The sequence below is a fragment of the Bos grunniens genome, chromosome 7, assembly GCF_055505025.1.
Source record: "Bos grunniens cultivar Pamir isolate PY7600 chromosome 7, Bosgru_T2T1.0, whole genome shotgun sequence".
Lineage (NCBI taxonomy): Eukaryota > Metazoa > Chordata > Mammalia > Artiodactyla > Bovidae > Bos > Bos grunniens.
In genome coordinates, this window is record NC_141171.1 from 58,493,920 (window position 1) to 58,508,701 (window position 14,782).

The 14,782-nt window shown below is 41.1% G+C and overlaps 1 protein-coding gene and 1 long non-coding RNA gene across 3 annotated transcripts in view; one reads left to right on the forward strand and one right to left on the reverse strand.

Moving 5' to 3' along the window:
* Positions 1 to 14,782, forward strand: part of STK32A (serine/threonine kinase 32A) — a 137,553-nt gene that overhangs the window by 109,846 nt on the left and 12,925 nt on the right. The window contains exons 9-11 of the mRNA XM_086412236.1: positions 5,707 to 5,823; positions 9,225 to 9,350; positions 10,992 to 11,120. Of these exons, the coding sequence (XP_086268362.1) occupies positions 5,707 to 5,823; positions 9,225 to 9,350; positions 10,992 to 11,120 (372 nt within the window). The remainder of the gene's footprint in view (positions 1 to 5,706; positions 5,824 to 9,224; positions 9,351 to 10,991; positions 11,121 to 14,782) is intronic.
* On the reverse strand, positions 8,284 to 11,153 carry LOC147369612 (uncharacterized). 2 transcript variants are annotated; one of them, XR_015167641.1, is made up of 3 exons: positions 11,018 to 11,153; positions 10,852 to 10,935; positions 8,284 to 8,445 (listed from the first exon to the last, which is right to left on the reverse strand). It is a non-coding gene; the product is annotated as an uncharacterized LOC147369612 (long non-coding RNA). The 2 variants fall into 2 exon arrangements; XR_015167640.1 differs by having other exon boundaries at positions 8,284 to 8,448.

Sequence of the window (14,782 nt, forward strand, 5' to 3'; positions counted from 1 at the left end):
CCCCCAAAGATCCCATATAAATGATATCATGCAGTATTTGTCTTCTCTGTCTGACTTATTTCACTTTGCATATTGGACACAAGGTCTATCTATGTTGTTACAAACATCAGGATTTCCTTTTTTCTTATGGCTGAATAATATTCCATTACTCATATATATTGTATGTGAATATGTATTTCATATGTAATGCTCCATTATTCTTTTATAATATATCCATATCTTCTGCAATGCAGGAGACATGGGTTCAATCCCTGGGTTGGGAAGATCCCCTAGAGAAGGAAGGGCAACCCACTGCAGTATTCTTGCCTGGAGAGACCCATGGACAGAGGAGCCTGGTGGGCTACAGTCTAAATGGTTGCAAAGAGTCAGACATGATTGAGTGACTGAACATACATACAATGAATATTATGTGTAAATATGTGTACTTAGTCGTGTCCAACTCTTTGTGGCCTCATGGACCATAGCCTGCCAGGCTCCTCTGTCCATGGAATTTTTCAGGCAAGAATGAAACCTGAAACAGGTTGCCATTTCCTACTCCAGGGGATCTTCCTGACACAAGGATTGAACCTGTGCATGCTGTGTCTCCCGCATTAGCAGGCGAGTTCTTTACCACTTGCCGCACTTGGGAAGCCCCATATAAATATATATATATATGTGTGTGTGTGTGTGTATAAATATATATATATATATACTACATATACACATATCTTTATTAATCTGTTAGTGGACATTTAGGTTGTTTTGGTGTCTTGGCTGCTGTGAATAATGCTGCAACGAACATGGCAATGCAGAGTCTCTTTTGTAAAGCACAAATCTCACTTTTCATAGTGAAGAAAAAATGTTGCTCCCTAATTCCTCACACGCATATACCCTTCATCTGCCTTAGCAACCCTCCCCTCCTCCCCACACTCTTGAGACACCTTAGCTGGTCACACTTTGCTCTTTAGTACCAGGTTAACTTTTCAGATTTTGCTTCAGTATGAACAATGCTGACTCTTTGCAAACTTACTTCAGCCTCTTTGGATTTCCTCATCTCTCGAGGCATCCCTCAAAGGTCTTCCTCTCATTCCTTTGCCTATAAAGAGATTTCCTAAGATAAACCCTGGTTTTTTTTTTAAATAACTCTTTGAATAAGTTTGGAAATCGCTAAATTAAGTTTGAATAAAGTTCAGGAGGTGTCTAAACTGTAGAGCTTTTCAGAATCCTTATATTTAATGTAGGTTGTTCATTTCTAACAAAGGACAGACTTGGACTGTCTCAAATTTCTTTTGCAGGAAAAGCCTTTCTCCAGGTCTTTTCATATCAGATCCTACCCATTCTTTAGGGACCTTGACAACACAGCTCCTTCTCTGAAGCAATTTTCTCTGCTCTCTCTAGCTAAAGTGATCTGTGTATCTTCCAAATATTTATGTACTCTCTCTCTCTTTTATATGGATATTCCCTGGTGGCTCAAACGGTAAAGAGTCTGCCTGCAGTATGGGAGACCCTGCAGTGTTTGATACCTGGGTTGGGAAGATCTCCTGGAGAAGGAAATGGCAACCCACTCCAGTATTCTTGCCTGGAGAATTTCGTGGAGAGAGGAGTCTGACAGGCTATGCAAAGAGTTGGACACCACTGAGCAATTTCACTACTCTCTTATAACCCTTCTGAATTTAAAATTATTGAAAAAATATACAAAAGCAGAAAAATAAAGGTAGAAGTCAACCACATCCTCTAATAAGCAAAGTCTCAGTTAAGGAATTAAAACCCTCCTTTGACCTTCCAAATCTCATCTTTCAGAGTGTATTCACTTCCAAACCTTTTCTGCTTTTCTAAGGATAGTCTATTTTTACATACATGCATATACACATTGTTATTGTTGTTTCAGTAAAAATAAAATTATGCTTTAACCTTTCTGTTGAGACTCTTTTCACTTAAGATGAAATGTAGAACTCTCTATATCAGAACACCTAAATCTATTTTCTGTTTTAGGATTAAAGCCATTTCACAAATGTATTGCCCTTGTAAATTTTTCTAGCTATATCAATTTTTATGTTTTCAATCTCTTCTATATTATTAGAGTATAGATTTATTAAAGGTGAAGCCAATGTTTTATATAGTTTAGTATTATCCACAGTATTTAGCTGTAAATAGGTACCTGACAAATGTTTGTTGAATGTATGGGGGAATACGTCAATACAAATCAATTCTGACATATTCTTGGAGAGAATCACCAAGGAGGCTATATGTAATTATGTTTCAAAATATAGCCAACTCAAAGAAATGAAATAGCAACATTTAATTACAACTAGCAACACAAATAAACCACAGATGAAAGGTGCTAAACAGTCATTCCCTCCACATGGACAAATTGTGATTTACAGAAAAATACATGCTTCGAGGGCTTCCCTGGTGGCTTGGACAGTAAAGAATCCACCTGCAATGTGAGAAACCTGGGTTCAATCCCTGTGTTGGGACAATCCCCTGGAGAAGTATGTAAAAGTCTACCCACTCCAGTATTCTGGCCTAGAGAATTCCATGGACTGTATAGTCCACAGGGTTGCAAAGAGCTGGACATGACGGAGCGCATTTCACTTTCATATGCTTCAAAGGGGAATGTGTCTGAAACATCCCTGTAGTGTAAGAGCCTGACCATGGTCTTGATGAACGGGTCCCTTAGTCCTTAAGGTGCTTTGTCATCTCTCTGCATCCCAACTCACATTGTGAAGGCAAGGTCCACATCTTCTCTAGTCTTATAATACCCGTAGTATTAGCTTATGATAGGGACATACGTTGTTTTGCACTAATTGTACATCCTTGGCTGAAGCTCTTTTGCTTTTGTACTCCTGAAATAAGACTAGAATCACAACACTTTTTCCCATGTAACATTTTACCTTTTCCATCTTGTTTGTTCTTTATATTCTCATTCTTAATTTATATGCTACCCTAGAATTGTCTGCTAGATCCTGTAATTGTACACTGTAATTTTTCTTTATATCACTGTATCCCATTGATTTCTCTGTGAATATGTATGTATATCTGTATAGTCTCTGTAATTATTCATGGCTTCACTGAGTAGACTGTAGGCTCTACCAGTGTAGAAATACCATCTGTCCTGTCTTCATTGTATCCCCAGTGCCCAACAGAGGTGCTGGAACATTACAGGCATTCATTCAACATTTGATAAGTGAATAAATATACAGTTCTGGTTGTTGATGGTTTAATGTGGATTTTAAAATTTAGAACTAGAAAAATAGGTTATTGTATAAGACAAAGGCAATTGGACTATTTGGAACAAGTGGACAGACCATGAGGATTTAAAAATATATATATGAATTCAGCCCTATGGCTTTCTAAAATAAAAGAAAAAATGCAGCATAATCTTAAACCATTTGCTTATAGCATTCTCAGTTAATTTATTAGTTTATCAAAGCATTTTGTGTATTTAGATGTCTCAGAATTAGGTTTAGAAATATAAGTGGACTGAAGAAGAAAATTAAAAAAAAAGAAAAATATATACACACACATATAACCCCGGAAGCTTGAGTGTGTCAACCTGCCCTAGCTCTAATGGTAAACTTGCAGTGGATCACAGGTAGTGACCCACAGTGCCCCTGGCTTGCAAACAGTCAATGAACATTGATGATGTTGATAAGGCACACTTTTTCTGGTATTGAGTTCCAAGGGTTATTTCCACTCTGTCATTACTGAAGCAGATGAATTAATTATGGTCATTTATTCAGTCCTGAGGGAAGAAAGTATGTGGCAGGTGTTTTTAAACCTCACATAAAAAATAAAGTTTGGCCAAGCTCCCTTTTAGGGAGTCCAACCTAGCACTTCCTGGTTCCCTGGGTAACAGGTGTTGACATGGCATGTTTAGAATTAAGACTTCCTTCACATCACCTTTCTTGATGACTCATCTTCCTATTCATTATCTACATTTATTGGGTTGGCCAAAAAGTTCACTCAGGTTTTTCTGTGAGATTGTTTGGAAAAACCTGAATGAACCTTTTGTCCAACTCAATATATCCACCATTCTTTTTACCTTTGTTTCAATAATAATAATCTCTCTCCTGTATTGTGTCTAATATATATCAGTCACTCTGTTGAGAACTTTACATGTATCATGTCATTTAATTTTCCCAACAATCCTCTAAGGTGGCTCATTTTACAGAAGAAGGAATCGAAACTAAAATTGACTGATTCAGTTTAGCGCTCAAATCCTTTTGCCTTCAAAGCTCAAACATTTAATTACATTATATGACCTTCATATACTTCATATACCTCAAATACAGATATCAACAAGGAAAAAAATTAAACTCTTTCATTTCTCCCAATTTATCAGTCCATGGTCATTGTGCCTTGAAAGAACCAGGCACATGATAAATGTACATAGCCATAGTCACCGTCCTATTGTTGGTTAATCTAATGTGAAAATTTTATTCATTCAACAAGCATATAATGAGCACTTGCTAGGTGCTGTGTCCCAAGGGCAAAAAATGCGAATATGGTATGGAAATGGCAACCCATTCCAGTATTCTTGCCTAGAGAATCCTGTGGATGGAGGAGCCTGGTGGGCTGCTCTCCATAGGGTCGCACAGAGTCGGACACGACTGCAGCAACTTAGCATGCATGCATGCATTGGAGAAGGAAATGGCAACCCACTCCAGTATTCTTGCCTGGAGAATCCCAGGGACAGAGGAGCCTGGTGGGCTGCCTTCTATGGGGTCGCACTGAGTCGGACGCGACTGAAGCGACTTAGCACCAGCAGCAGCTAGCTTTAAGTAGCTCCCTTCACATAGAGAATCCCAGGGCAAATCCTTTATGAAACAGAAATCAGCATTGGTAAAGGCTGCCCTCTAGTGGACATCTGTGAAAATTACTAACAAATTACTTTGATTTCTTTCCTCCAAGTTAAAATTATAGCAGAGTCTGGCTCTCTTGAAACTAAAAATACTTTTGCCTCATCATAAAATTCTCCACCCAACTACACAGAACTAGCGGCTCATTGCATTTGGAGCGGGTGTTGAAGTCTTCTGTGTAACCTTCCAACTTGAACTTTGTCCTTATGATTCAAACAAGTAAAAAGAGGTGTAAAACTCTGAATCTCTTTATAATCAGCACTTAAGTAATAATTTTGAAAACTTCTATTTACTGAGCACTGGGCTTCTCTGGTGGCTCAGACGGTAAAGAACCCTCCTGCAACGCAGAAGACCCAGGTTTGATCCCTGGGTTGGGACAATCCCCAGGAAAAGGGAATGACAACCCACTCCAGTATTCTTGCCTGGTGAATTCCACGGACAGAGGAGCCGGGCAGGCTACAGTCCACAGGGTCACAGAGTCTGACATGACTGGGCAACTAACACTACACACTGTTCAGTATTTTAGGGAAATACTTCTCTAAGTTAACCGTATAAGACAGCTCCAAATTGACATCTCAGAGGTGGATTTAGCTCACAAAAAAGTTTCTTTTACCCAGAGGGATTACCAGCTTTTAAGAACTTGGGGGTTTCCTGAGAAACTGTAGTCTTTCTGTATCTTTTTAAAAAGCAGGAAATGTGGCAATCATGTACTGTATCTGCATATGGCAACAAAACAATCAGCTGGAGGGGATTAGAAAATCCTATTGATACTTTATTGGTTGAAAATTTAGCTTGGGAACATTTACAAAGCAATGTTTTTCCTTTTACCCTATAAAAATGAAGACTCTCACTTCTCTCTTTTAAGAGACCATATCATATTCGCTCCAGTACTTCCAGCAAGGAAATTGCACACATGTTTGAGACAGCGCTAGTGACTTACCCTTCTGCCTGGTCACAGGAGATGGTATCCCTTCTTAAAAAGGTAAGAAGGATGAATGCACGACAAAAGTAATAAAAAGAAGCAGGTGATCTGGTTTGAAATGTAAGTTACAGGGGCTTCCCTGGACGCCCAGTGTTGTTGTTTTTTTTAATATACATTTATTTATTTAAATTGGAGGCTAATTACTTTACAGTATTGTATTGGTTTTGCTATACATTGACATGAATCCACCATAGGTGTACACGTGTTCCCCATCCTGAAACCGCCTCCCACGTCCCTCCCCATACCATCCCTCTGGGTCATCCCAGTGCACCAGCCCCGAGCATCCTGTGTCACGCATCAAACCTGGACTGGCGATTGGCTTCATATATGATAATATACATGTTTCAATGCCATTCTCCCAAATCATCCCACCCTGGCCCTCTCCCACAGAGTCCAAAAGACTGTTCTATACATCTGTGTCTCTTTTGCTGTCTCTCATACATGCTGTCTCTCTTTGTTACCATCTTTCTAAATTCCATATATATGCATTAGTAGACTATATTGGTGTTTTTCTTTCTGGCTTACTTCACTCTGTATAATAGGCTCCAGTTTCATCCACCTCATTAGAACTGATTCAAATGTATTCTTTTTAATGACTGAGTAATACTCCATTGTGTATATGTTCCACAGCTTTCTTATCCATTTGTCGGCTGATGGACATCTAGGTTGCTTCCATGTCCTAGCTATTATAAACAGTGCTGCGATGAACATTGGGGTACACGGGTCTTTCAATTCTAGTTTCCTCGGTGTATATGCCCAGCAGTGGGATTGCTGGGTCGTATGGCAGTTCTATTTCCAGTTTTTTAAGGAATCTCCACACTGTTCTCCATAGTGGCTGTACTAGTGGAGAAAAGGGAACCCTCTTACACTGTTGGTGGGAATGCAAACGTCCAGTGTTGTTAAGACTTTGCCTTCCAATGCAGGGGTTGGGAGTTCAAGCTTTGGCCAGGGAACTAAGATCCCATATGCCTTACCACCAAAAAACCAAAACATAAAGAACAAAAGCAATATTGTAACAAATTCAATGAAGAATTAAAAAAAACAGTCTACATCAAAACAAAAAAATGGTTATGATACTGGAGGCCGTCATAATAATATACATTTCTGGAGTGGGTTTTGCAGCTAACAGATTTCAAATACCTGGCTTCATTAATAAGGCAATGCACATGTCCTCTTGAATGTCTCAAAAGACATTTCAAATTCCATGTGCCTCGAATGGAATTCTTGAACTCGGTATTTCCTGGACTTTGTCCAGTGTTCCCTCGCTCAGTCACTGGCCTCTCCATCCACCCACTTATACAAGGCAGAACCAGACATCACTCATCATCCTCATATCCAGTCCATCACCACGTTCTGTTATCTGACCTTTTAAATACCTTTTGAACCTGACGCTTCTCTCCCTCTCCCCTATCTTCTTCACAGTCCTACTGCCATCAAGTTTTGTTTGCCCTGCACACTTTTAAACACACTCCATTCTGTTCTCTGCTCTGCCCCACAGGGACCTATTCAAAGCACAGGTCATTGTTTTCCTACTGTTCTTAGGATAAAGATCAAAATAATTTGTATAGTGTAAAGGTTCTAACTACCCCTTGAGTCTTATTTTGGACTTTTGTCCCCCTTATGATGACACACAAACCGCTTTGTGCTTCCTTTTCCCTTCTCTTTCCCGTCCCCAACCCCACCCTCGTATACCAGTCTCCCATAGGCCTTTGCATGGGCTAGTCTCCCTGCCTAGAACACTGCTCACATCCTCAGTTCTCCTAGCTCCCTCCTTTAAATTATTACTACTCAATGTGATTCAATAAGTGGTCCAAGTACATTAATTACTCCCCACCAAGTCTATAACAAAACATAGAAATTGAGAGAAGTATTAAAAAAAACTTGTATAGCAGTCTTGATATAGCAGTATAGCAGTTTTGTATAGCAGTTTGATACTGCTGATGCCTCAAAGCACATGTGTGCCAGCCTATGTGGTGATGTCAAGCTCAAATCACCAGTTGTACCTGGTGTAGAGTTCCGTACTAGCCACACACAATAACACCACATATTGGTTTCAGTAGGTTGGAAATTAAACCAAAGAGAAATATCTAGCCCTTCTGCATAGTTTGAGAAACACAGCTTTAGATCTCAGCTCAAATCTCCCTTCTTCAGGGAGCCTCCCTCTATTGTCAGCTCACACAAGCATGAACTTTCCTTCATCATATTTTTCACAATTTGAAATTACACATTGCGCATGCGTGACTCTTCAGTTAATACCATTGCTGTCAAGCTGCATGAGGGAAGGACCACATCTGACTTGTTCACCATGGTGTCTTCAGCACCTAACACACAGCCTGACAAGTGGTAAAATTTGGAATTTGAACTAATGAGGTCCAATGATTTTCATCAGATTTTTTAACATACCCATGTTCACCAGGAAGATTAAGGATAATTGAGGCAGAATCTCAATCATGTGTATTATGTAAAAGAAAAATGAAGAGCCCAAGAGGATGAACTTGCCTTTTTTCTGAAGAGAGAAAACTGCACAGGTTGTAGCTGGTCAAGGAAAAGAGCTTTGTGGACTAAGACTTCAAAACCTATGTCTCTTGTCTCTGGGTCGTGTTCTGTTTTCCAATAGGGATACTGCTGTTGGCGATGTCAAAAATAAAGAATAGGGGCAGAGGTCATTTTCCATAAGCAAATTTTCCCTAGCTCCAAGACAGCCTTCTCACCCCAGAATTGCACCCTGATGACCCACAGTGATCACCTTCAGGTCTCTTCTCAAATGGAACTGCTCCTTCCCATCCGAACAACAGGACTATAATGATATTGGTTCTAGGGTGCTTCGGATGAGGAAACAAAATCTTTAATTTCAGTTCACAAAACCCAGAACTGTTGCAGTAATCTTAATGACATCTTATCTGTGTCAGTCCCAGTATATATTGATTAGTTATAAACATTGCTAAAATTTTTAGTGTGAAATGAATTTCATGTGTTAAATCCAATGTACATTTTTCCACTCAAGAAGAACAGATTTCTTAGTCACTTTAAACATGGCCTTATTTGAACATGGCCATGTTTAGCCATAGCTAAACCTAACGAAATAGGTTATTATCCCTTTTTTACAGATGGGTAAACTGAGGTTTAGAGAACAAACTTGCCTATGATTAATCAGTCATGGAATCAGGAATCAAACATGTTTGACTCCGGAGGACAAGCTGTTTTCACTCACCACATGACCAGCTTACAATTCATTCTGACCATTCATTATTATCTATATTATTTGTTTATGGGACTAAGGAAGGAAAACACTGCTTGTTTCCATCAACCCTATTCCTAAAAATGTTTATAGGGAATCTTTATGATTTTTTGCTCCCCAAGTGACCTTGTTCCTGATCTTGGTGTTTGTATTCCCTTGGCAGCTACTTGAACTGAATCCGGACCACAGATTTTCCCATTTGTCTGATATTCAAAACTTCCCATATATGAATGATATGAACTGGGATGCAGTTCTGCAGAAGAGGCTCATTCCAGGATTTGTTCCTAATGTAAGTCAATCCTAATAAACCCTTAATAACTCTCATTCATTGCATATTTTTCTGTGTGCCAGATATATACCTGGTCTCATCAGATAGCCACACCAGTGTTGTAAGACAGTCAACGTTCCTGTTTTACAGATGAGAAAACCAAGGCACACACAGGTTAAGCTGGCTGACAAAGGCCACACAGCTAGCAGGTGGCTAAGCTGGGATTCCGGTCTAGATCAGTGCTGGGAGTTCTAGCTCCTAACTACTTTTTTGTGGCTTACTTTTTAGTGGAAACAAGTCCTAATCCTACAGATAGTCTTTTCCAGGAATCTGCCAATTTAAAACATTTTCTCTGATTCCAAAGATGTAGGAATGTGTATCCAAGGAGTTCTGTGAGTCAGAGGATTGAAAGCTGTTTAGGTTGGATATTTGTTTTTACCATTCATTCCTCTTCCTCTGGTAGTTTGGACTTCCCTGGTGACTCAGATGGTAACACATCTGCCTGCAATGCAGGAGACCCGGGTTTGATCCCTGGGCTGGGAAGTCCCCTGGAGAAGAAAATGGCAGCCCACTCCAGTACCCTTGCCTGGAAAAATCCCATGGACAGAGGAGCCTGGTAGGCTACAGTCCATGGGGTCACAAAGAGTCTTACATGACTGAGCGACTTCACTTTCACTGGTAGTTCTACACTGGGAACCATATTCTCAATGACTAATAAGCAAAGGGAAATAAGTCCCACCAGATGTACCTAGCCAAAAAACATCTGTGGCTTCCTGCAGTCTACTGAGCTCCAGCCAAGGAGCCAAGTGAGACCTCTAATCCCTCTCTCCCCACAGCCTGATTCTACACACTCAGTTGTAGGCAGATTGGCAGAATAATCGTCTCTTAAGGGAGCCTGCAGAAACAATTCGGAGTTTTCTGCTCTTAAGCCCAGGCCAGACACCTGCGATGGGCATGTGGGGGTGTGATCCTTCATGTACAAACAGCAGATGGGTGGGTGGGGTACAAAGCAAGAGGCACCAGAAGGCAATGGGGAGGAATTCTGGGATGGGGGAATGCTACCTTCTGGAGCAACAGGAGGTGGGGTCCTACCTGGCCGCTCCTCGGGGTCCAGCGGGGACAGCTTGCACTCTTGGCTGACACACGCGGCCTTGGAGATCTAGGCACCTTTCTGTTCTTTCATGCGCCACCCCATCAGCGCTGCCTCCACAGACCTTGTGTGTGTGCTTCTCTGATTTAATTGTGAATCTGAATCATCTGGGGAGCTTGTTACACATGCAATTTCCTGGCCCGGTGTTCAGAAACACTGATTCTGGAAGTCTGGTTGGGGAACTAGGAATCAACTTAGGGTCATTCTGATCCACCACTGAACCTACTTTGAGAAACATAGCCCCAGAAGGCAAACTTTAGAAAAATAATTATAATAGGATTTTCTTTCTAACTCCTGGAAGGCTCCTTGGGAATTTAGAAAAATAAACAAAATACAAACAGAACATGAAAAACAAGGCTGGCGATAAAGTACCTAAAACTTTGGGTGGAAATCCCAGCTGGTTATTCTTGGACTGTTCCTGCAGGACTGAGTTGTAATCTCCTTATTCAGTCTGGCCTATTTTCAGAAGGATACAGAAATGTAAGCAATCAGTCAACCTGTCTTCCTTGCAGAAAGGCAGGCTGAACTGTGACCCCACCTTTGAACTCGAAGAAATGATCCTGGAGTCCAAGCCTCTGCACAAGAAAAAGAAGCGTCTGGCCAAGAAGGAGAAGGAGACGAGGAAATGCGACTCCTCTCAGGTAAGCAGTCCCCTCACCCTCAGGGTCGTGGGATTCTTTACGACTGCTGCCATTGGTTGGAAAGCTTCCGGTGGGTGAGCTTCCCGCAGGAACTGGCAGCTTTGTGACTGTGAGAAGGAGCTGAACACCCCAGCGTCTGAAAGGGAAGCCCTGGGCATCCCAGCACCAATCTTTTACGTCTGAATGTCCTACCCAGGCCTCTGCAATTAACTTGATTCCCTTAGTGTCTTCTCCTAACTCTCAATTCAAATTTTGTGACCTCCTGGAAGGGAATCTAATTGGCGAAGCCTAGGTCAGGTTACCATCCTTAAAATGATGGGAAAAGTTGTTTAGTCACTAAGCTGTGTTCCAGCTGTTTTGGGCCCCATTCTTTTGAGGAATCACTGGGAGCAGCCAATTCTAGAGGGCCGTATCTGGTCTTTGCTAGAAGCAGAATCTCCTAATGTCAGGGCTAGCACAAGTAGGGAGTATTCAGTCACAGAAAAGATGGAATTATATGGTTGAGCATTATTGCTGGATTTCAGGCTGAATCAAATTAATTTTGTAACTAACTACATTATCCTACGGAGAAGGCAATGGCACCCACTCCAGTACTCTTGCCTGGAAAATCCCATGGGCGGAGGAGCCTGGTAGGCTGCAGTCCATGGGGTCTCGAAGAGTCAGACACGACTGAGCTACTTCACTTTCACTTTTCACTTTTCATGCACTGGAGAAGGCAATGGCAACCCACTCCAGTGTTCTTGCCTGGAGAATCCCAGGGACGGGGGAGGCTGGTGGGCTGCCGTCTCTAGGGTCGCACAGAGTCGGACACGACTGAAGCGACTGAGCATGCATGCATGCACATTATCCTATGTCAGAGTTTAGAGGTCAGATTTCAGAAAAGTAACTTACAGGGGCTCAGTAGGATTTTACACAGTAAGGTTTTGTGTATAATAATGACGGTGAAGCATTAAATATTCACCTTGCCTCTAATGATCATCCATGGGCTTCCCTGATGGCTCAATGGTAAAGAATCCACCTGCCAATTGGAAGATCCTTTGTAGAAGGAAATGACAACCCACTCCAATATTTTTGCCTGGAAATCTCATGGACAGAGGAGCCTGGTGGGCTATACTCTGCAGGGTCGCCAAAGAGTCAGACAGAATTTACCAACTAAACAACAATAATGATCATCCATTCATCCACTCAATCATCCACCCATCTCCCTACACACTCAACTAATGGTCATCCATTTTTCCATCCCTCTGTATCCATTTGCTTAGGCTATTTTTATTGAGTCCTTATTATCCGCTGCATTCTGTGCTAAACACTGGAAAGGGATATGAATAAGATATAATTCCTGCATTCACTGACAGCCCCCTTCCCAGAGATTGCATAATCCTGTGGTTAAAATGGCTCTGCAAACAAGCAACTATTCTCAATGTTCCTAATTTCTCTAGTCCTCAGGGCATACTGTACCCTTTAATGGTCAGTTAACCCAAGTCCACATCCTGTTTGTCCGCAGAACTGCCCTCTGAGCGGATTCCCATCTTTAAGTGTTTTCTAGGGCTCTCCAAGGAATGCTTCGCTGTACCACAAACCCATCTTGCTTGTTGCTTTTCACTTTACCCATCTTCCTCCTAATGATCTGTTGCTCTTCATATCATAACCAACTGGCTTCTCCTGGCTGGCTCCTTCCTTTTCCCCCAGAGAGCTGCCTGTGTAGGCTCCTCTGTTAACAGACCTCCAAATGTAGCCAAGAACGAGACATCACCTTAATTATGTTTTTTCAAGTTTTAGAGATAACAGCAATTTGTGAGTAACTTCTTGCCATACCTTCCCTGCTCTGTATGATCTGTCTACCTTCCTCCCCATTCTTGTACTATGCCATTCTTGACCTCACTTAAAACCCTCAAGATGCATAGGCCCTGCTAGTGTCTGGCCCTTGCTCTTCCGTTTTCTGGAATGTTCTCCTCTTGGACCTTCACTTAGAGGGCTTCCTCCCCTGTTTATACCCCAAATGCCTCCTAATCAAAGGTGAGGTACCCTCTTTCTCAGCCCCTGTTTTTAACTCCTTTATGACCTTGTGCTTGTGTGCTTAGTCACTCAGTCGTGTCCGACTCTTGCAACCGCATGGACTCCTCTGGGGAGGAGGAGGCCAGACTCCTCTGTCCATGGGATTCTCCAGGCAAGAATAGTGGAGTGGGTTGCCATGCCCTCCTCCACGGGATCTTCCCAACCCATGGATTGAACCCATAGTTTATAAACATTTTATTTATGCTTATTTGTGTGTCTTTTTCTGTCCCACTAAAATAAGCCTTCTCCTGTGCAAAGACCAGGTGTCGGTCTTACCCACATTGTCTTCATGGTACCCCAAGAGTGCATGTAATATAGTAGAGGCTCAACCAGTGTTTGATCAACACATTAAAAGAACAAAAACCTAAAACTGAACCGTGAAGACTGGTCATTGCTGTTCTTAGAATTACAAGGTCAAGCTCCATCCACAGAACATCTTCCTGTGATCCCCTCTTATCCTAGACCTAACCTGTGCCCAGCCACCCGATCGCAGGGGCAAACTCCCACATCTCCCATGGGAAAGGGTATGGCCACTCACCCACAGTACAGAACCTCTGACATTTCCTAATGCTAAGAAGAAAAAGCACTTTCTTCTTTTTCCAAAGTATCATGTCAATCTCAGAATCATTTGCTAAGAGGTGGCTTTGCTCATGATAAAGAGAGGCCTTTACATTCTCTTTACAGTCTTTTTGCTTGTCTTGTTTCTAACCTTTTTATTATGGTAAAACATGTATAGCATAATTTTCCATTTTAACTATTAAGTGTACAATTTATTAAGTTCATTTGCAATATTGTGTACCCACTACCACTGTCTATCCAAAATTTTTCAATACTCCCCAAACCACTGGTCTTTCTTTAATTTGTTTCAGCAATGTTTGTACTTATCAGAGTATAAATCTTTCACCTCCTTGGTTAAACTTATTCCTAGGTCTTTTATGCTTTTGGAGACATAGAATTTTTTCTTAATTTCCTCCTAGATGATTACTGGTGTGTAGAAACAGAAGTGATTTTTCTGTATTAATTTGTATACTGCAACTGAACTCATTTATGAGCTCTAGTAGCTTCTTGATGGATTCTCTGTAGTTTTCTATGTTAATATATAGGATTATGTCATCTGTATATTGAGATACTTTTAGTTCTTCCTTTCCAGTTTGGATTCCTTTATTGTTTTTTCCTGTCTGGTTGCTCTGGTTAGAAGTTCCAATACAATGTTGAATAGCAACAGTGAAAGCAGGTATCTTTGTTCTTTTTCTGATCTTAAGAGGAAAGACTTCAGCCTTTTACCATTGAGTATTATGCTATCTGTGGGGTTTTTGTCAACGCCTTTACTTATGGTGAGCAAGTTCAGTTCTATTCCTAGTTTTCTGAGTGTTTTTATCATGAAGGGTTTTGATTTTTTCAAATGCCTTTTCTGGGTCAGTTGAGACATCATGTGTGTGGGTGTGTGTGTGTGTGTGTGTGTGTGTGTGTGTTTTCAATTACTGTGAGGTATTACATTGACTGCATTTTTTATGTTAAACCATTTTTGCACTCCAGCAGTAAATCATACTTGGTCACAATGTGTAATTTTTTAATATGCTATTGGACTATTTCCTGTATGTTGTTTA